A 22,140-nucleotide genomic window follows, 5' to 3' on the forward strand; every position below is an offset into this window, starting at 1 on the left:
AACTTGAAAAACCCAGGGAAACAAACACAAGGCTCAACACAGCTTGAAGTTTTTATTGAAATAATTTGAATCTTTTAGTAGTAGTAGTAGTAGCAGCAGCAGTAGCAGTAGCAGTAGTAGTAGTAGTAGTAGTAGTAGTAGTAGTAGTAGTGGTATTTGTAGTTGTAGTAGCAGTAGCAGCAGGTCGAAAACCTTTAAAGTAAACAAATGTGTAATGAAATTAAATTTACATTTTACAATCTCAGTTATATATATTTTTATTTTAATTAATACACTTCAATTATAATATTTATATATATATATATATATATATTTATTGTATTTTATAATATTTAGTATACATTTTATACATGAACTTAAATAGCTATAATTTTAACCAATCATTTTACCAATACATTTTTAATCCTATAACTGTATAATTTTATACAGTTTTAAATAAGTACATGAAATGTAATATTTTATTATTTCTAAACAAATTTTGATAAATAAATACACTGTTTTTTAATTGCTAAATAACATATATATATTTTTAACTAGAGCTACTTTAACTTAGAATTTACATCATTTACTTTAAATCAGATTTATTACTTTATAAATAAACTATTTAGTTATTCAACTTGGCTCTATTTTGGCATTTTCAAACTTAAATTGAATTTATTTACTATTTCCTTTACAATTAAAGCTAATTTTAAAGGTACATTTCCTCACCAGTGTCTCTGTGTTTCCTTCACGTTCCTTCGTTTGGTTTTGTTTGTGTTTACACACCTGGACAGAATGAAAGACTCCACAGACTCACCTGGTCACCTGATTGTTTTGGTCGTGCTGCCACCTACTGGCCAGACTAAAAATAACCTCATCAACTCATAAAAAACGGGGAGGAGAGGAGAGGAGAGGGAGGAGAGGAGAGAGAGGAGGGGAGGGAGGAGGAGGGAGCAGAGGAGGGAGGAGCGAGGGATCAGGAGTGGAGGTGAAGACTTTTTCACTTGACAGTGTCTTTTAAAGTCACGTCTCTGTTTTTTATCTGTGATCTTGGGCGTTTTATGATATTGTATTTCAAAGTTTATTTATTGAAGAGGCACCTGAGGTCACACTGACATTTTATTTTTTTGGGCTTATTTAGAATTTATTCATGTTATTTATATATATTTTTTTTACCTTTTGTTATTATATAATATTGTGATGTGTGACTCCTGTGTCCAAATCATTTCAATAAAGTTTGTCTAAGTTTGAGAGAAAAAGCAAATGGAAGTAAAGTCTCCAAATGAAACACCTGAACCTCCAGCTACGTGATGAAACAGAATCTGCCACTCGAGGAACTTCACGAGAAAACTAAACGTCTTTCTTCACCTTTAATAATAACGACAGTTTAATTTTGTCACGTACATGTTCACAGGATTAAATAAAAAACAGCAGGTCATAAACTTCAAGTCCTCATCAAGACACAAGTCCCTCCAGTGTGTCCCCGGGGCCTCCAGGAGCAGCGGCTCTACTCCGAGCTCCTCTGTCTCTTTCTCTATCTCTATCTCGCCTTTTTCCGGGCGAGAACCACGACCTCGGATTTGGAGGAGCCGATCTTCATCCCAGACGCTTCACACTCGGGTCAAACCAGCCCAGGAGCCTCATTTATAAATCTCACTTACGCAAAAATCTGTGCGTTGTCGCTTCCTACACCAACCGCAGTATTTATAAAACTCGACTAAGGCGTGGCTCTTTGTTTAACTCTACGCCAACTCAGAACCTCCTGTAAACTTTACACAAAGTCTGGAGACACGGGGAAAAAGCGACACTCGTGGAGAGAAGCAGAAGTGAACAGAGTTTGAGGAAGAGTTTGATCAGAAAATCCACGTATAAAGAAGAATGACCTTCTGATTTGTACATTTAAGTGTTTGGTTCAACAAAACACGGAGAAGAGCTGTTTATTCCATCATTATTCTCCACAATATTATACATTTAAACTCGTGCACGAGCGCGGACACGTTCCCGGACTCGGTGAAGCGCAGAGTCCCACAGTCCACACCACGACCACAGACACAGACTGACCAACACAGACTGACCAACACAGACTGACCAACACAGACTGACCAACACAGACTGACCAACACAGACTGACCAACACAGACTGACCAACACAGAGGACGAAATAATGACCCGACCTGAGACTAAACTCTTCCCTCGGACGCAGCAGGAGCCAGACTTTGATTTAATGAACAAAACTTTAACACTTTTACTTTAGTCTTTACGCACCGAGCGCCAGAGTGACACGAGTCTGTGACCCGAGTCTGTGACCCGAGTCTGTGACCTGAGTCTGCGCACGACACGAAGCCCACTGCCCAAACCTGACCCCAACCAAAATCTGCCCTACATGTTTGTGTAATGGGGAACTGAGCACAATGACCCAGACCCACACTCACAGACCCACACTCACAGACCCACACTCACACTCACAGACCCACACTCACACTCACAGACCCACACTCACAGACCCACACTCACAGACCCGCACTCAACAGCCCACACTCACACTCACAGACCACACCACAGACCCAGACCCACAGACCCACACTCACAGACCCACACTCACACTCACAACCCACACACACTCACAGACCCACACTCACAGACCCACACTCACACTCACAGACCCACACAGACCCACACTCACACTCACAGACCCTCACAGACCCACACTCACAGACCCACACTCACAGACCCACACTCACACTCACAGACCCCACTCACAGACCCAGACCCACACTCACAGACCCACACTCACAGACCCGCACTCACAGACCCACACTCACAACCCACACTCACAGACCCACACTCACACTCACAGACCCGCACTCACAGTCACACTCACAGACCCACACTCACAGACCCAGACCCACAGACCCACACTCACAGACCACACTCACTCACAGACCCACACTCACAGACCCACACTCACACACTCACACCACAGACCCACACTCACACTCACAGACCCACACTCACACTCACAGACCCACACTCACAGACCCACACTCACAGACCCACACTCACAGACCCACACTCACACTCACAGACCCACACTCACAGACCCACACTCACAGACCCACACTCACAGACCCACACTCACACTCACAGACCCACACTCACACTCACAGACCCACACTCACAGACCCACACTCACAGACCCACACTCACACTCACAGACCCACACTCACACTCACAGACCCACACTCACACTCACAGACCCACACTCACAGACCCACACTCACAGACCCAGACCCACACTCACAGACCCACACTCACACTCACAGGTTCAGCAGTTTGGATGTTTCGTGTGGACTTTCATTGTCAGAATAACATCTGTATCTGATGTGTTTTCATGTTAAACCTGTGTCCTCGTGTCCTTCCCTCGCTCCTTTCCCTCTCCAGGGGAGGGCATCTGAATCTCTCGCACGCGCTCATAATTTGACCGTTCAGATCAGCGCGTGCACGTATCTACGTGTATATGCATAAATATACATTAAATACACAGGACCAGTCCACACACACGTCATAGACAGACTTAAAAATATAGAGATAAAACTGTTGAAACAGTGAAAAAACACATGTTTTACTGCAAAGATGTGCTGCCTAAATATTATAAAAAATGATTAAATGAACAGATGAGTCGTTGTTGTCACTTTTACTTTTGTATTTATTTATTAAACCTTGTTTAATAAAGTCTTTAATAAAGTGTTTGTCGTGATCACGTGGTGCTGTGTGGAGCCTCCTCCCTCTGTCCCGCGTGTCTCGGTCAAACCCACTGATTATCGACTCAAATCTCATTCACAAGTCACTTTTACCTGCTCCTTTTATGGTGGTGAGGTGAGGGGGCTGGAGGTTTGAGGGGCGTGGTCTGTCCTTTTATGGTGAGGTGGAGGTGTGAGGAGGCGTGGTCTGTCCTTTTATGGTGAGGCGGAGGTGTGAGGGGCGTGGATGGTGTGGAGGTGAGGGGGCGTGGTCTGTCCTTTTATGGTGAGGCGGAGGTGTGAGGGGCGTGACGTGGGTTTACGTGCGCAAATTCTAGTTGCAGGTGGATTTATAAATCACAGGTTGCAGGTTTGGTTCGTGCGGTGGGTTTTCTAAATATGGAGTTTGTGGCGCACGCCTCTCGTACCTACAGACGAACGCACGAACTTACGACAACTCCTGCGCAGTTTTTTATAAATGAGGCCCCAATCTGCAGGTCCTGGTCTGATGAAGACAACAGGACATTATGATCTGTGAACAGCAGAGATGATCCTGTGGTCCCCAAACTCACAATTCGTAATTGTGTCACAGCTGTCCTCAGTTTGCTCCACTCCGCCTGATGTTCAGACACGACACTCGGACCGTTGAGATGTCCACACCTCACACTTCTGCTCGTGCTGAGATCGGGGGGGCGAGCTCGGGCCCTTCGTGTTTTTTCCAGACGAGAGCGACGTGTAAATCGAGATGACACACGGAACGTCTTTAAGTTTTGTCTCTGTCCGTGTGCGTCCTCATGTGTTTTATGACGTGACTCTTTTGGTTAAACGCTTTCTCGCACACGGAACAGCTGTAGGGTTTGACTCCCGTGTGCGTCCTCATGTGATTGGTGAGATTACCCTTTTGGTTAAACGCCTTCTCGCACACGGAGCAGCTGTAAGGTTTGTCGCCCGTGTGCGTCCGCATGTGTTTCGTCAGGTTGCTCTTTTGGTTAAACGCCTTCTCGCACACGGAGCAGCTGAAAGGTTTGTCGCCCGTGTGCGTCCTCATGTGCTTCGCGAGGACGCTCGTGTGGTTAAACGACTTCTGACAGACGGAGCAGCCGTAAGGTCTGTCCCCCGTGTGCGTCCTGACGTGTTCTGTGAGGTTACTCTTGTGATTGAACGACTTCTGGCACACGGAACAGCTGAAAGGTTTGTCCCCCGTGTGTGTTCTCGTGTGCTGTTTGAGGTGACTCTTTTTGTGAAACGCTTTCTGACACACCGAACAGCTGTAAGGTTTGTCTCCTCCGTGTCTTTTAAAACGCTCTTTAAACCCACGTCGCTCTTTACAAAACGAACACGGGTGCTTCTTCCCCGCAGCTCCTCCTCGGGCTGTTTGCGGCGCGTTTCCGTTGTCCGCGGCGGCTCCGGTCTCTGGTGCGCGGTTCTCGTGTTCGGGGGACAGACCTGAGTTTGAAGCGGCGGCGCCTCCGGTTCGGGCCTGGACCCGGTCGCGGTGATCCCCGTCCTCTTCCGTGTCCACCCGCCTGGACGAACAGCTGAATGGAGCGCTCCACTCTTCATCGGTGTCGGTTTGAGAGGAGTGCTCCGTGTCTCCGTCGGTGTCGGGGTGGACGTGCGTCTCGGAGGTGACGTCCTCTCTGGGATCTGTCTGGAGCTGTGAGGACTCTTCTGTCTTTACACGACGTCACTGGACTCAGGGACGGAGCTGAAGAGAAGAAAAACAAATCTACATAAATCAAAAGTTTGGAATCATCATCCTGATTAGAAATCAAACTGTGTGTGTCTAAAGAAATTATTATTATAACTTAAATATGACTCATATAAACCTGAACAAGGAGAATAGACCTGGTTTAGTCCTGGTTTAGTCCTGGTTTAGACCTGGTTTAGTCCTGGTTTAGTCCTGGTTCAGTTCTTTTGGTGAACCCTGTACAAGAAGTAAAGTAACAGTTTATATTTCTGTCTTTTCTCAAATGTCTCTGAATTGTGTTTTATTTCTAATCTGATCATATTTTATAATAAACTGTGTTAAAGTTGTGGGACTCACACTTGCAGCTGCTCTTCCTCCTGTTTGATGCTCTGTTCTTCTGGTTCCTCTTTAAGCTCTGGAGTTTCTGGGATTTCCTGTTTCAGAGTAAAACCAGGACTCAGAGAGAACATCTGGACACCTGCAGGAGACCAGAGGGAAACAAAACTCAGAACTCCTCACCGTCCTGGTCCAGACCACAGCGCTCGGGATTATAAGACGCTCTGTCATTGAATGGACTATTTACAAACTCTTTTCACAAATAAACTGCACCGGACTTGGTTGGTTCCTGGTTTAGTCCTGGTTTAGTCCTGGTTTAGACCTGGTTTAGACCTGGTTTAGTCCTGGTTTAGTCCTGGTTTAGTCCTGGTTTAGACCTGGTTTAGACCTGGTTTAGACCTGGTTTAGACCTAGTTTAGTTTTAGTCCTGGTTTTAGACCTGGTTTAGTCCTGGTTTAGACCTAGTTTAGACCTGGTTTAGACCTGGTTTAGACCTGGTTTAGACCTGGTTTAGTCCTGGTTTTAGTTCCTGGTTTAGTTTAGTTTAGACCTGGTTTAGACCTGGTTTAGACCTGGTTTAGACCTGGTTTATTCCTGGTTTAGTCCTGGTTTAGTCCTGGTTTAGTCCTGGTTTAGACCTGTTTAGTTTTAGTCCTGGTTTTTCCTGTTTAGTCCTGTTTAGTTCCTGGTTTAGGTCCTGGTTTTAGACCTGGTTTAGACCTGTTTTTAGACCTGGTTTATTCCTGGTTTAGTCCTGGTTTAGTCCTGGTTTAGACCTGGTTTAGACCTGGTTTAGACCTGGTTTAGTCCTGGTTTAGTCCTGGTTTAGACCTGGTTTTAGTCCTGGTTTAGTCCTGGTTTAGACCTGGTTTAGACCTGGTTTAGTCCTGGTTTAGAGTCCTGGTTTAGTCCTGGTTTAGTCCTGGTTTAGTCTGGTAGTTTAGACCTGGTTTTAGACCTGGTTTAGTCCTGGTTTAGACCTGGTTTAGTCTGGTTTAGTTCCTGGTTTAGACCTGGTTTAGTCCTGGTTTAGTCCTGGTTTAGTCCTGGTTCAGTTCTTTGGTGAGAGTTAAAGTTCTGTAATATTTGTGTAATATTTTATATTTTATATTTTATATCCAGTCATATTGTGATGTAACGAATCACTTTGAAATGACAGAAACAAGAAATAAATAAAAAACACATGAGAGTTTTGAAGTCACTTGTCCAACAGTGTTATTCAATATTTAACTTTTGCATTTGCACATTTATAAGATGATGTTAAGACAGCGGGTTACTGTGTTTGATCGTGTCACAGAGACTTGAGTGTCCCGGTTTCTCCGCGCTCACAGAAACTCACCGTGGGTTTGAGAGGAGTGCTCCGTGTCTCCGTCGGTGTCGGGGTGGACGTGCGTCTCGGAGGTGACGTCCTCTCTGGGATCTGTCTGGAGCTGTGAAGACTCTTCTGTCTTTACACGACCGTCACTGGACTCAGGGACGGAGCTGAAGAGAAGAAAATAAAGAAATTAGTGGTGTCAAATTATCGCGTTAATTGCGATTAATTAGTCATATTTAGCGCTTAATGTTTTTTAATCGTGTTAATCTTATTTTTAATCTGTAACTTTACTGTTTCTGTGTGACTTGTCTTATTATAAAATGTGTTTTTATGTTGTTGGGACACAGTCGCACTGTTCAGTCCTGCTCCACTCGCTCCCACAAACAATTGTAATTTTCATTCTGGTTCTCGCCGCATCTGTGATAAACATCACGACACAAACACAGAACAGACTCACCATCAGCAGAACACCCCTCTGTCACACAGAGAGAACACCCCTCTGACACAGAGAGAACACCCCTCTGACACAGAGAGAGAACACCCCTCTGACACAGAGAGAACACCCCTCTGACACAGAGAGAACACCCCTCTGACACAGAGAGAACACCCCTCTGTCACAGAGAGAACACCCCTCTGACACAGAGAGAACACCCCTCTGTCACACAGAGAGAACACCCCTCTGACACAGAGAGAACACCCCTCTGTCACAGAGAGAACACCCCTCTGTCACAGAGAGAACACCCCTCTGACACAGAGAGAACACCCTCTGTCACAGAGAGAACACCCCTCTGTCACACAGAGAGAACACCCCTCTGATCACACAGAGAGAACACCCCTCTGTCACACAGAGAGACACCCCTCTGACACAGAGAGAACACCCCTCTGTCACAGAGAGAACACCCCTCTGTCACACAGAGAACACCCTCTGTCACAGAGAGAACACCCCTCTGTCACACAGAGAGAACACCCCTCTGTCCACAGAGAGAGAACACCCCTCTGTCACACAGAGAGAACACCCCTCTGACACAGAGAGAACACCCCTCTGACACACAGAGAGAACACCCCTCTGTCACACAGAGAGAACACCCCTCTGTCACAGAGAGAACACCCCTCTGTCACAGAGAGAACACCCCTCTGACACACAGAGAGAACACCCCTCTGTCACACAGAGAGAACACCCCTCTGTCACAGAGAGAACACCCCTCTGACACAGAGAGAACACCCCTCTGACACAGAGAGAACACCCCTCTGACACAGAGAGAACACCCCTCTGACACAGAGAGAACACCCCTCTGTCACAGAGAGAACACCCTCTGGAGAGAACACCCCTCTGTCACACAGAGAGAACACCCCTCTGTCACAGAGAGAACACCCCTCTGACACAGAGAGAACACCCCTCTGTCACAGAGAGAACACCCCTCTGACACAGAGAGAACACCCCTCTGTCACAGAGAGAACACCCCTCTGACACAGAGAGAACACCCCTCTGTCACACAGAGAACACCCCTCTGTCACACAGAGAGAACACCCCTCTGTCACAGAGAGAGAACACCCCTCTGACACAGAGAGAACACCCCTCTGTCACAGAGAGAACACCCCTCTGTCACAGAGAGAACACCCCTCTGACACAGAGAGAACACCCCTCTGACACAGAGAGAACACCCCTCTGTCACAGAGAGAACACCCCTCTGTCACAGAGAGAACACCCCTCTGTCACAGAGAGAACACTCATATTCCACTGAGTCATGTCTTTTAATCCAACACAAGTTGAACCACATCAGCGACACAAGAGCTGGAGTTTTATCTTCACTTAGTTTATGTAAATTAGTGATGTGGTTTTAAGTTTTGTTTCTGTGAGATTTGAACAAAACTGAATTAAACACATTATAATGTCAAACAGCTGATGTGGATCTAGAGTCGTTATGTTTATATGTCGTAAAGTTGAATTTATTGATGCAGATTAGTAACAGGAATAATGATGATGATACTTATATAAAAACATTAATGATTGTATGAAAATTATGTAATAATGAATTTAAATGAAAATATCTCAAGTTGAAGTTTTTCTCAGCAATTTTTAGGTGAGATTAAAAAAGAGATTAATTAGATAAATTAATTACAGATCATAATTAATCTCTCCATTTTTTAATCTCTTGACAGCACTAAAATTAAAATCTACATAAATCAAAAGTTTGGAATAATCATCCTGAGGAGAAATCAAACTGTCTGTAGAAATTATTATTATAATTTATATATAACTTATATAATCCTGTACAAGGAGTAAAGTAACAGTTTATATTTCTGGCTTTTCTTAAATGTCTCTGAATTGTGGTTTATTTCTAATCTGATCATATTTTATATAGGGCTGGGCAAAAATAAAAAAAATTTAATCGCGATTAATCGCATGAGTTCGAGCGATTAATCGCATGTTATACGCAAAACCAATGAATGAATTAAAAAGTAGAGTATAGTGTCTTTTATTGGAAATGTAAATGAAAGAGCCAAACATTTGTTGTACAAACAGAACATTTCTTTCACAGTTGAACCTCAGAGTTTTCAAGGTTTTCAGTGAAGACTCAAGAAAAAATACTGAATGGACGTTTGTACAACTAATATATTTATTGAATATTTTTTATGCTGTGAGTAATGAACACGACACTAGTAATAATTTCTACATCAGTGTTATAAACTTGGACTGATATTTCTTGGAAACAAAGGGTTAATATAATGAAATGGAAATGGACCAATCACAGTTTTTCTTCCAGTTGTATCTGGGTCAATCAGTGACTCCAGCACTGAACTAAACAAATAAACTCAGCTCAGAGCCACGGCTGGTCCGGCCAGAGCCGGTGCCCGCGGCCGAACCTGCGGCCGGAGCTGTGGCCGAACCCGCAGCTGAGTCCGCGGCTCGCAGAGGCTCGGGCTCGTTGCATCTCACGTGGTCAGAAAAAAGTGAAAAAAGTGTCAAGAAAAGACGTCAAACTTAAAGAAACGCTCACGGTGGATTTTTTCAAAATAAAAGCCAGTGAGAAACAGACGTTTACAATAAAATAAATAAATAAATAATAAAAACGGCGTTAACGGCGTTAAAATAATTGTCGGCGTTAATTACTTAATTAGTTAAAGCAAAGTTAACGCGTTAACGTACCCGGCCCTAGTTTTATAATAAACTGTGTTAAAGTTGTGGGACTCACACTTGCAGCTGCTCTTCCTCCTGTTTGATGCTCTGTTCTTCTGGTTCCTCTTTAAGATCTGGAGTTTCTGGGATTTCCTGTTTCAGAGTAAAACCAGGACTCAGAGAGAACATCTGGACACCTGCAGGAGACCAGAGGGAAACAAAACTCAGAACTCCTCACCGTCCCGGTCCAGTCTGGAGTCAGAGACCAGGACCGTAATGTTTAATCATATTTGTTCTCTGGACTGGATTTGACACTCTCTTTGTTTCTACTCCTACACTTTATTTATGTACCTGAGTCTTCAGGACTGTTGTTATTTATGCATTTATTTATTAAAAAGGTTAGTCAGCAGCGCCCTCTAGTGGTGCTGGGGAGTTCATGCACGTTTTAGTTCAGTGTGTGTCCTTGTGTTGTGTGAGAATCTTCCTTTTGCTGCAAGTGTGTAAAGCTGTGATTTTATATTTATTACTTATCTTCCTATTTTATTCTGACTTGTACATTTACATTTACATAATTATGTTTTATTTGACACTTGTCTCTCGCTCTTTTTGCTACGTATTTAGAATTTATTATCACCAGGGATGTAACGATAACCAAAATATCGTGCTATTGTATCGTCTAAAGTCTCTCAGTAATATCGTGTCCATCACAATATATCGAATCTCAAGTTTCTTTGCTTAAATTAATTCTTATGGTGCAGCAATAACTAAAAAAACAGAGGGAACTACATAGACCATGATCCTTTGTTCTGTTTTGGTGAAGAAATAGCAGATCTTAGCACTTTTAAATCTTAGTTCTAACATAGTAACATATTGTTTTGTTCGTCTCAACAGAATATCGAAATAAATATCGTACCATGAGATGTGTATCGTGAAAATATCGTCCCGAGAGATTTGGATGTTGTTACATCTCTAAATATCACCATTTACATTTTTATGGATCAGTAAAAAATAAAGGCTAAATCATGTCTGTGACAATAAAAGTCTTTGTTAAACCACTTTTTGTGTAAAGTTCACATGAAACACAAACATTTGAATCATCAAAATGTGTCACATAAACGAGTTTCCTTCTGGAAGTCTACACGAGTTCCGCAGTTCCGCAGGTGCAGGACTCCATTTCCTTCCTCTAAATAAGGGAAAAAACTGTAGCTGTAACAAAATAATTTAGTAAAATATACCAAAAAATACTCGACACAGCAGTCCACGATGTAAATACTGGATCATCACATTAGGTTCATTCCACGCCAAATCTCCCAAAGCCCCCCTTAAACATCTCAGATTTGACTGAAAAAATTCTAGGAGGTTGAAACTTTCCAACAGGAAAAGTCCCAAATTTTATCTCCCAACTCCTTTAACTCTTTCCCCCATGAACATTTGACGAGCCCCTTTGTTTCCTGAATGACGTGTTTTGACTCCTCCGCTGTTTCACTAAAGACGTGATTTGATGACCTTTAGAAACGACTCGGTTTTTCACATGTAAACAGAGGCTGTGATTGGTCGAGGCTGGTACAGCCCACACTAGACTGACCAATAGGATTTCAGGATGTGTTTTCATTGATTTTTTCCAAAGTTAATGGAAGTAGTGACAATGGTAGCTTCTGGAAAAAACACAACACGAAACACGTGTGTCACACAGTTTTAGAAATAATGAGGAGTGGACGTATTTTATGGATAAGTTTAAAGAAAGTGACTTTTATTGATTTCAAAGTGTTGATGAAGTTGATTATAAAGTGGAAAACAGCGACAGAGACGAACTTACAGAGAGTGAAACTTATGAAGGTGAGAATGTGGCTGATGCGTCTGTGTGGAGTCCTGCGATGTCCAAACAAACTATCAGAGACTTTATACTCGATTATGAACCAAAATATCCTGAAATCTGGATGTTGCTCAGACGTCTTTTAAAATATTTCAGTCTTTTTTTCCAAGATGGGACGTATAACAGAATCACTACAGAAACAAACACTTATGCAGCACGAGAAAGTCACCAAGATGACAAATACTGGACTCCCACTGACGGGGAAGAGTTTTATTATTATATTATTATATTATAATAAGTTAAATGAGTTGAATAAATTAAATGGAAAAAAATGAATCAGGTGCACACAGGTGAACAACAGGTAAAAACAGGTGCAACACTTGGCTTTACTGTATCTGCTGATATGAAATCTGTTTAAATACTTTGACAAAGTATATTTTTTTATGAATATAATACTCAGAACCTGCAGATATCAGATGCTGAATGTAGTTTTTTTTTTTTTTTTTTTTTCGATTTTGCCCCTGACCAGGTTAAACTCTCATGTTCACTGAGCTGTTATAAACCTGTAAATGAGTCGAATCACATTTAAACATCCAGAAATGAAGAGTTCAGAGTCTAAAGTTTACAGAGATACAAATATATCTGAGTTTCATTAAGTTCATGAGTGTAAAAATCATTTATAATCACTGGTGGAAGTGTGTTTTCTTTTATGCTTTTATGCTCTAAGGGTAGAACTAGTCATACATGTCTGGGTTGTTCCCAGTTGGCGTCCAGGGGGGAAAGAGTTAAGTTTTGTCATTAGAAATATAATAATAAATAATAAGACTGAACAGCATCACAAATGTTGGATCTATTAAAAACAGACGTCTAGACTTTCTAAAACTGTCCATTTTCTGTTGGTGGTGCTTCATTTTTTTTTTATATAACCTGGTAAAGATGCACCAAATATATTTTTGTTCCATTTTGAACACTTCATCTCTTGTCGATCGTTCATCACAGAGGCTCAGTTTTAAAATTCAAAGTCCACAGTGACGTGTGTGTGAAGGTTTATGTTCAATATCAAACCTCAGTCTGGGAAACTGAACTTTCCACTTTTCCTTCAAAGGAAACCTCAAGTTTGAAGAGGAGAATTTTTGAGCAAATTCAAGCCCCAGAAATCTGTGATAAACCAAAAGCTCAGGTGTAAAAGTCCAGATTCTACAAGAACATCTGACAAATTTTAACCCATGAAATTTTGAAGGACCTTAAATCGTTTTTTAGATACAGAAATCTGAAAGTGGCTCCTCGGAAAACTCTGCTCAAAACATCTCAGGGGGGAGTCGACAAAATATTTTTTTATAACAAAACTATAAGAAGTTGGGAGATAAAATTTGGGACTTCTCCTGTTGGAAAGTTTGTGAACCTCCTAGAATTTTCCCAGTCAAATCAGAGAGTCGAGCGGGAACATTCAGAGATTTGGCGTGGAATGACCCATTAACGATACGATATGTCGATATTTCAATATTTTTGCACAGCCCTAATTAAAACAACGACAAAAAACAATTAACCTACGAACACCCGCTCAAAATATAACAATTACAACACAAATACAATTCAAATGGACAAACGTGACTCGAAACACGTACCCGATAAGTTCAGCTGGTGCGTAGAAATGCAAACGTTCATTAGAGTTGAGCGAATAAAAGTCCGTTGAGTGCAGTGGTTCGGTTTTGTTGTGCGCAAATGGAAAACGGGCGAAGGACTGAGTGGGATGGACCGTACGAATCGCAGAAAAAGGAGCAGAAGGAAAAAAGAGGAGCAGCTGAAGAAGAGTCCTCCAGGCCAAACAGAGAGCAGGAGGATGGGAGCACCAGCGACGAGAGGAGGACGAGGAGGAGGACGAGGAGGAGGAGGAGGAGAGTCTTCAGCGTTCACAGGGCTCTCGTTCTCGTTCTGGATTAGCTGCCATCAAAAAAAAAAAAAAAAACATGACCTGGATAAAACAAAAAGGAAAGGATCAGTGTTAGGGCTCCGTGTGCACAATAATAATAATTATAATAATAATACATTTAATAATAAGTTTGTATGTAAATGTTTGTGTCACTGCATTGAGAAACTCTGTACTACACCCCCCTCCTTTTTTTTCTTTTTGGTATTATTATTATTTACTTATTTATTTTATTTCTTCTTCTTATTATTATTATTTTATTTTTTTGTATGCGTGTTTAGTTAAGTCTGTCTTTGATTTTAAAATTATTTTATTTACTTTTTTTTTTTTTTTTTTTTTTTATAATTTGTCAAATTTAACGGATTGGATACCCAGCACATCCACAATAAGACAGACTGAACTAAACACGCATACAGAAAAAAATAAAAATAAATAAGTAAATAATAATAATAATAATAACAAACAAAAAAAAGAGTCTTGACCTGGATTTAAAAAAAAAAGGAAAGGACCAGTGTTAGGGCTCCATGTGCACAATAATAATAATAATAATAATAATAATAATACATTTAATAATAAGTTTAACTGGGACCCGGAAACACGAGACCATCTCACCTAGTTTAGCCTCGCTCCAGTGACTCCCAGGGTCTTTTAGAGTTGATTTTAAAATTCTTTTATTTACTTTTTTTTTTTTTTTTTTTTTTAATAATTTGTCAAATTTAAGGGATTGGATACCCAGCACATCCACAATAAGACAGACTTAACTAAACACACATACAGAAAAAATAAAAAAATTAAAATAATAATTAAAAAAAATAAAATAAGAAAATAAATAATAACAATAATAATAATAAATATGATGATGATAATAATAATAATAATAATAATAATACAAAAAAAATAAAAATAGGGAGGGTGTGTGTAGTACAGAGTTTCTCAATGCAGTGACACAAATATATTTTGACATTGTCCAAGAGTATGTTGTTCTTTTTTTTTTTTTTTATTTGTGTCCAGCAGTTTGACCTACTGTAAACTTTTTAAAGTGCTTTATAAATACTAGGGCTGGGTATCATTCAGAATTTGCCGATACAATACATATCGCGATACATAAGCCACGATACGATACATATCTCGATACAGTGAGCTTACGATTTGATATAATTCAATACGATATATTTCAAATCAGTTCGATACGGTCCAATAAAAAATAATGTCTAAATCGTGGCTGTGATACTAAAGTCTTTGTTGAACCACTTCTTCTTGTGCAAAGTTCATATGAAACACAAACATTTTAATCATTAAAACAGTGAAAATGTCAAATAAACGAGTTTCCTTCCTCTAAACAATAAACAAAACTGTAGCTTTGTAACAAAATAATTTAGTAAAATATACCAAAAATTGACTCTTGGTGATATATCGATACAGCAGCCCACAATATCGATACTGTATCATCACATTAAACGATACGATATATATCGATATTTCAATATTTCTGCACACCCCTAATAAATACAGTTGGTGTGGTGTATGGTAAACGTGTTCAACAATGATTAAGTTCTATGGCTGCCCTCTGCTGGCGGTTGTGCGCACTGCAGGTCAAGTCTCAAAACAGATTTTCAAACTTCTAAACTGGGAAACGCTCGGGTTTGGATGTTTGGTGTGAATAAAATAGTGAAGAGAGCGTGGAACTTTGTGCGTTCTCGTGTCGGTCATGATCCGAGGAACTTCTGTCGCTGCATTTTTAATTTATTTTTTGCTTTGGTCATTCGCAAACACGGATTCCTGTATTTTGGCGAAACAAATGACAATTTACGCTCCTCTTTATGGTCGGCGGGGATCAGGCTAGTCATAAATTGTGATAGTCCTGGATTAAACCTGATGTAGTCCTGGTTTAGTTTGAGTTTAGATCAAATTGGTCAGGAATAGGAGCACCTGGGACATTTCTTGGACTAAACCATGTTGGAGAGACGTGGTGATGTCAAAGCAGGGCATTTTCACATATTTTGGGACTGTACTATGATCGCACCCTACTGGACGATGGTGATAAAAGTTATTCAAAGTATATTCAGATTAGACCTGTCATTGGGATTTACAGAAATCATATAAGTATCTTTTGTCAGTACTGTTGGCTGGAGCAAAAAAAAAAGCCATTATCAGGAAAAAGGTTTGGTAAAAATGCACATGGTTGTGGACTTCCGGAAAAAAGTCCACAGCCCAATAGCCAGTTCCATCCACGGAGAAGCAATAGAAATGGTCGACTCTTATAAATACTTGGGAACTGTGTTTGATTCCTCTGTAAGGTTTGATAAGAACACTGAGCACATCGTCAAACGAGGACAGCAGCGGGTTCACTTGATGCGGAAGCTCAGCTCTTTTAATGTGTCGTCTAATATTTTAAATAATTTTTATCATTCTTTTATTGAAAATTTGCTGACCTTTTCTTTTATCTGTTGGTTTTATGGATTATCTGTGAAAGACGAGAACCAGATTGTAAAAGTTTGCAGCAAAATCAGCGGTGTTCAGACGGAGGATTTGGCCTCCATGTGGAGACATCGGGTGTTACAAAAGACTAAGGCCAAACTGAACCTAACCATGTTCTGCACTCACAGTTCATGGAAATGCCTCTGGGAGGCGCTATGTCACCCCACAGCAAAAGACCAACCGTTACGCCAAATCTTTTATTCCTTCTGCCATAAGGATTTTAAACGGAAAGTGAATTTGTTCCTGTGTCCCTGATGCATGTGGTTCGAACATCTAGTGTCTGTCTTTCTTTTTCTTTATTATTTATATTTATAGATCGTGCGTGACCAGAGATGTGCCAACTGAATTGCCCTTTGGGATTAATAAAGTTGTTGATTGATTGATTGATTGTTTTTACTGACTGGATCAAAGTAGGTAATGAAATGTATGAAAATGGAGAGACAGACATTTTCGTTGAGACTTTCTGCTGCCAAATGTAACAGGTGTTGGAGGAAATGGGCCGGTTACACCAAAACACTAAGTATTTGACTGTGGATTTGTATCTTGGTTTTGACATGTTGATACTGTGAAGTTAGATCATTATTATTTTATTCAAGAACTGTTCACACTAAATGCTCTGAGTATTATGTAGTTTTACTGTGGTCTGCAGTTTTGTGTTGTTTTGTTTTGTTCTATAAATGTATAAAAAGTTTTGTAAACACATACAAAAAACAACAACAACAGGACTAAACCAGGACTAAACCAGGACTAAATCAGGACTAGAGCCGGACTAAAACAGGACATTTCATATGAACTTTGCACAAGAAGAAGTGATTTAACAAAGACTTTTCGAATCACAGCCACTTTTATTTTTTATTGAACCGTATCGAATCGATTTGAAATATATCATATCAAATCGAAAGTGCACTGTATCGAGATATGTATCGTATCGTGGCCTGTGTATCGAGGTGTGTATCGTATCGGCAACTTCTTAATGATACCAACCCTAGTAATTTAATTTAATTTTTTTTATGCATTTATTTTGGGCAAGTAAAGATTTACATTTATATACAATGGAACATATGACATAAGTGAAATCATAATAGAAATGAAAATAACAACAACTACTAATAACTATTATTATTACTATTTTGCCCAAAAAGGAGTGGGAAGAAGAAAACGTATTTAATCCCAGCCCTACTCTTCATAATCAAACACAATGATCTTATTTAGCGTTTTTCAGACATTTTGAATTAAACTATATGAACTATTTACAAGTGCAGACAAAGAGTTGCTGTTATAGTTTTGTCGTAGAACATAAATGCACCAACAAAGGTAAAGTTCAGGACACAGACAATGGTAAGAAACAACAAATACAAGTCATGTAATGGACAACAAACATAAAGCAGCGCTACAGAGGCAGTTTTGTTCTAATATTCTGACCCACTCTCCATAAACTGTGACCAGACCAGATGTTTATAGAACAACTTGAATTTATGGATATTTTGTCGTTGCTTGAGACGTGGATCCAGTCTGTTCCAGAGTTTTACACCACAAACAGACACACACAAACTTTTACGAGTCGTTCGTACGTTAGGCAAATTGAAATGTCCAAACCCTCTAAAATGATAAGTTCTCTCATTTTGAATAAGCTTTGAATATTATTATATTAGTAATAATTATGAGTAACTATTTACAGCACAGGTAAATTAACTGCAAGTGCTAATTAAGGTAATAATTAAGTAGTTATTAAGTGTGAATCATTATTAATTAAGCCTTATGCTTTTTTAAGGATAAATAAGGTGTAGTTACTATAAAGTGTTACCCAGTTTAAAATATTATAAACAACAAAAAATGAATGTAAACTAAACTGTCAGGTTTGGTCCTAAAAATGCGTCAACATGTATGAACAGTATGTCAATAAGCAGCAGATGGTCCAGTAAACACTCGACATTAAATGCACTTAAATCAGTAAAACACATTTGGAGAAAACGGGAATGAAAGTCTCATGCTAACAGGCTAACAGGCTAACATGCTAACAGCTCCATACAAACCAATGGACGAGGCTAGGCTAGGCTAGGCTAGGCTAACACACTGTTCTGAACGGGGATGCTAAGCTAAGCGCTAGCGACACTCCGCACTCCCGTCGTTTATCGAGTGCGATGCTCTGATGTGCGCAGATCCGCACCGGGACATGGCTCCTGCACTTCGACATGAGTCAGAATAGTTTACGACACGTGACATGACGAAATAACGATTAAAACGCACCTTGACATTAAAGTTTCCAAAGCGAGCCCCGTAGACCGGAAACACGTGACCTCCACTTTTGTAAACGAGGAAGTACGTATGTCTCAGACGTCCTAAAAACTAAATAAATACATAAAGAATTTAATAATAATAATAATAATGATAATGATAATAATAATTAATAAATAAAATAAAATAAAAATAAACAAATACAAATTTTAATTAAAATAAAAGTCTCAATTTGTGTGTGTGTTTTGTTTTTTTAGATAAAACCAGTCATAACACACCTGAAGAATGACCTGAGAACTTTTGTTTGCTCATTGGGCCGAACTGAGGAAAAAAAAGGCTGCTTTTTGAATAATTTGTCCTTTTTGAATAATTTGAATTTATTCCTTTAAATTAGAGCTTTGAAATTGCCCCTTTAATGTGAATGTGTTTTTATTCACTGTTGTGGTTTATATGCATTTATTTTATTTTCATGTGAACTGTTTACGTTTTTGTTTGTATCTGTTGTTTTGTTTGTAACACACTCCAACACATGTGAGTACACCGATACAACACAATCCAACACACCAAAATCACCACAAAATCGGACCTTTTCAAAGCTGTAAGTGTCACGACAAAACCAAGAGAGGAGCCAAAACGCACGACTGCTCTTAAAGGTCTTTATTATAACAAAAATTCAGCCAAAATCCGAAATGGACACGGACACTGGAGCCACAAAGTCCAGAGGAGGACACAGGGTTTAGAAGCTCAGAGGAACGACACACAGGATGCGAAAAAACATCAACACACTGTAAGAACAACTCCAAAACACAAGCAGACACGACAAAGGGCAAATGAAAACACCAAGAACATCAACTAAAGGAACAAGGCACATCGGAATGTCAGCCCCTGTCAGCTGAACACGAGCAGTTTGTGATGACATTACACAACAAATACAAAAAGTGAAATGTATAAAACGTGAATACATTGTTTTGGGCGAATATAGAATTATAAAACAATAAAAGGCACATGGTGATCTAAACATGTGTGTATATGTGTTACAGTTAATACCCCACAGAGTCACTTGCCCCCCCCCCGATTTAGCTAAACCCAACAGAACTTTCTGGTCCAAAACAGTTAGATCCAAAGTGAAGAACTGTCCCCAGTCCAGTGGCTTTGGTCTTGTTCAGTTTCTAGGTTTTGAGTTTTTATTTCAGTCTAAATCAAACTTCAGCAGTGACACTGAAGCTCCATTTAGTTCTTATTTCTCTTTATCATTGGTTGTCATTGTTGTGTCGTCATCGTGGGACAAGTCCAGTTTCTCTTCTGTTTAGTCTCGTCTCTTTCACCAGAGTCACAGAGGAACCTTCTTCATTCAGTGCAAACCCTGGAAACAGAGGCTCAGAGAAGGACGAGGAGAAGGTCCAGAGGTGGAACAGTTCTCCAACAGAGGAGACCTCATAGAAGGACAGAGCTCCAGCCTCAGAGTCCAGGAACAAGGCCACTCTGCCCGAGAACTCGCCCCCTCTCTCTGAGTGACAGAAGCGGTGGAGTCGTGTTGTGTTGCTGTTGTGATAGACACGGTACTCTCCACCATCATAGATCCACAGACACCAGGACTGATCATTGAATCCAAACACATTATCCAGTTCCCGTCCTCTCCGTCCAATCCCTCCGTAACTCACAGCTATTTCCACCCTCCCGCTCCACTTCACCTCCCAGAAACAGCGCCCCCTCAGGCCAGTGCAGCTCAGGACCTGTCTCCAGTCTGTGAACCTGTCCTCATGATCTGGATACTCCTGCTCCTCCTTCATTTGTGTCACAGTCCGATGGTCCTCAGACAGAAGCAGAAGTCTGTGAGCTGAGTTTGGGTCCAGAGAAACGTCACAGGAGTCTGAAACACAAACACTTCACCTCAGTCTTTTATTTTTTACTAAAATGGTCCAATGAAGGAAAACTGGGTGAACTTTGAACCATTTGAAACAGAGTGAATGACCTGAGTGAATGACCTGAGTGAATGACCTGAGCTGTTCTCTGCACTTTACTGTGTGAAGGAAACAAAACAAACTCACACTTCCTCAGACCTGGAACCATCCAGCGCTCTCCAGCAGGATCCAACCTGAAACACACAAGTCCAGTTTAGACCAGACCAGGACCAGACCAGGACCAGACCAGGACCAGACCAGGACCAGAGACCAACACCAGTGCAGTCTCACCTGACAGACAGCAGGGGGCGCTGGTCCTGTAGAGCGGTCAGGAGCTCGGCGGAGGGTCCTGGATGGTTGTAGCTCAGGTCGAACTCTTCTGAGGTGGGAGGGGGCGGAGCTCAGAGCTGAGGCCAGAGCAGCCCCGCCCCTCTCTGAGACCAGACATCCAGACAGCCTAAAGACACAGCATTACACTCATGTGGACACAACAGTGTTGTGCATGAACGAGTTCAAAAGTTCATTGAACACGTTCATTTTTCAGCGAACTTTGAACTGAACGCAAAACACTTCTGTAAATCAAGAACTTGAACGTGAATTTGTTGAAATGATGTGAGATGAACGACGTACGTCACTGCTGGGTTCAATTAAACATCGGAATTTGTTTTCACCTTTTGAGTGACGATCTGCTCGCAGTTAAACTCACGAAACCACAGCTACGCGTCAAAGCGAAGGCGACTCCACCGACAGCTCTAGTGGAACGTACTGACTCTTGTGTTTCTCAGTGGGAAAGTCGATCAAACTTGACAGGGCGCGTTTAGCTGCTTGTATTTACCTTCTGTACAGACTCACCACGGCAAACTCAAGGATTTCAAAAGTTAATTTCAAAGCACTAATTAACAATTTATGTGGAGCTGGACTCTTTCACACGATACAGAACTGCCCCAGGAGCACGATGTGCTGATGGTAAACGCACAAATACAACAATAGATTCATGCTCTGTGTATTTTGACAGGGATACGCGCCTATGTTCACGTAGAGTGTCAAAAAAAAGGATGGATCCTGTTTTCTGAAATCTACACACGAGCTNTGGTCCTGGTCCTGGTCTGGTCCTGGTCTGGCCTGGTCTGGTCTGGTCCTGGTCTGGTCTTGGTCTTGGTCTGGTCCTGGTCTGGTCCTGGTCTGGTCTTGGTCTTGGTCTGGTCCGGGTCTGGTCCTGGTCTGGTTTACCTTCTGATCCTCCTCGTGGGTCCAGGGTCCCTTCACCAGCTCTTGATTCTTCACCTGATTCCATCGACGCCGACACTCAGACTCAGTCCTCTGACCCTGACACACACACAGAGACACATAAACACAGAGACACATACACACAGAGACACATACACACAGAAACATACACACAGAGACACATAAACACAGAGACACACACACACAGAGACATACACACAGAACACACACAGAGACATACACACACAGAGACACATAAACACAGAGACACATACACACAGAGACACATACACACAGAAACATACACACAGAGACACATACACACAGAAACATACACACAGAGACACATACACACAGAAACATACACACAGAGCACACACA

At 41.1% G+C, this 22,140-nt stretch overlaps 2 protein-coding genes across 2 annotated transcripts; both read right to left on the reverse strand.

Moving 5' to 3' along the window:
- Positions 1-3,983: 3,983 nt before the first annotated feature.
- LOC110169114 (zinc finger protein 79-like) lies at positions 3,984-5,394 on the reverse strand (the record flags this gene model as incomplete). Its single annotated transcript, XM_055150635.1, has 1 exon — positions 3,984-5,394. A coding segment is annotated over one exon (912 nt), but the record flags the coding sequence as incomplete, so codon positions are not given.
- A 13,879-nt stretch (positions 5,395-19,273) lies between these two features.
- On the reverse strand, positions 19,274-21,560 carry LOC129407600 (stonustoxin subunit beta-like). The gene is made up of 3 exons (XM_055149098.1): positions 20,824-21,560; positions 20,680-20,726; positions 19,274-20,501 (listed from the first exon to the last, which is right to left on the reverse strand). The coding sequence occupies exons 2-3, from the start codon at positions 20,699-20,701 to the stop codon at positions 19,906-19,908; spliced, it is 618 nt and encodes a 205-aa protein (XP_055005073.1). The 5' UTR covers positions 20,702-20,726; positions 20,824-21,560; the 3' UTR covers positions 19,274-19,905.
- Positions 21,561-22,140: the final 580 nt, after the last annotated feature.

This window comes from Boleophthalmus pectinirostris, unplaced genomic scaffold, assembly GCF_026225935.1.
Source record: "Boleophthalmus pectinirostris isolate CB_2022bp ecotype Guang Dong unplaced genomic scaffold, ASM2622593v1 HiC_scaffold_1, whole genome shotgun sequence".
In the NCBI taxonomy this organism is placed as follows: Eukaryota; Metazoa; Chordata; class Actinopteri; order Gobiiformes; family Gobiidae; genus Boleophthalmus; species Boleophthalmus pectinirostris.

Bases quoted from the DNA above. Each gene is read 5' to 3' on its own strand.
- LOC129407600 (XM_055149098.1), bottom strand. From the start codon at position 20,701: ATGGTTCCAGGTCTGAGGAAGT. The intron at 20,502-20,679 runs GTGAGTTTGTTT...TTTGTGTTTCAG, and splicing joins GGTTCCAGGTCTGAGGAAGT to ACTCCTGTGACGTTTCTCTG.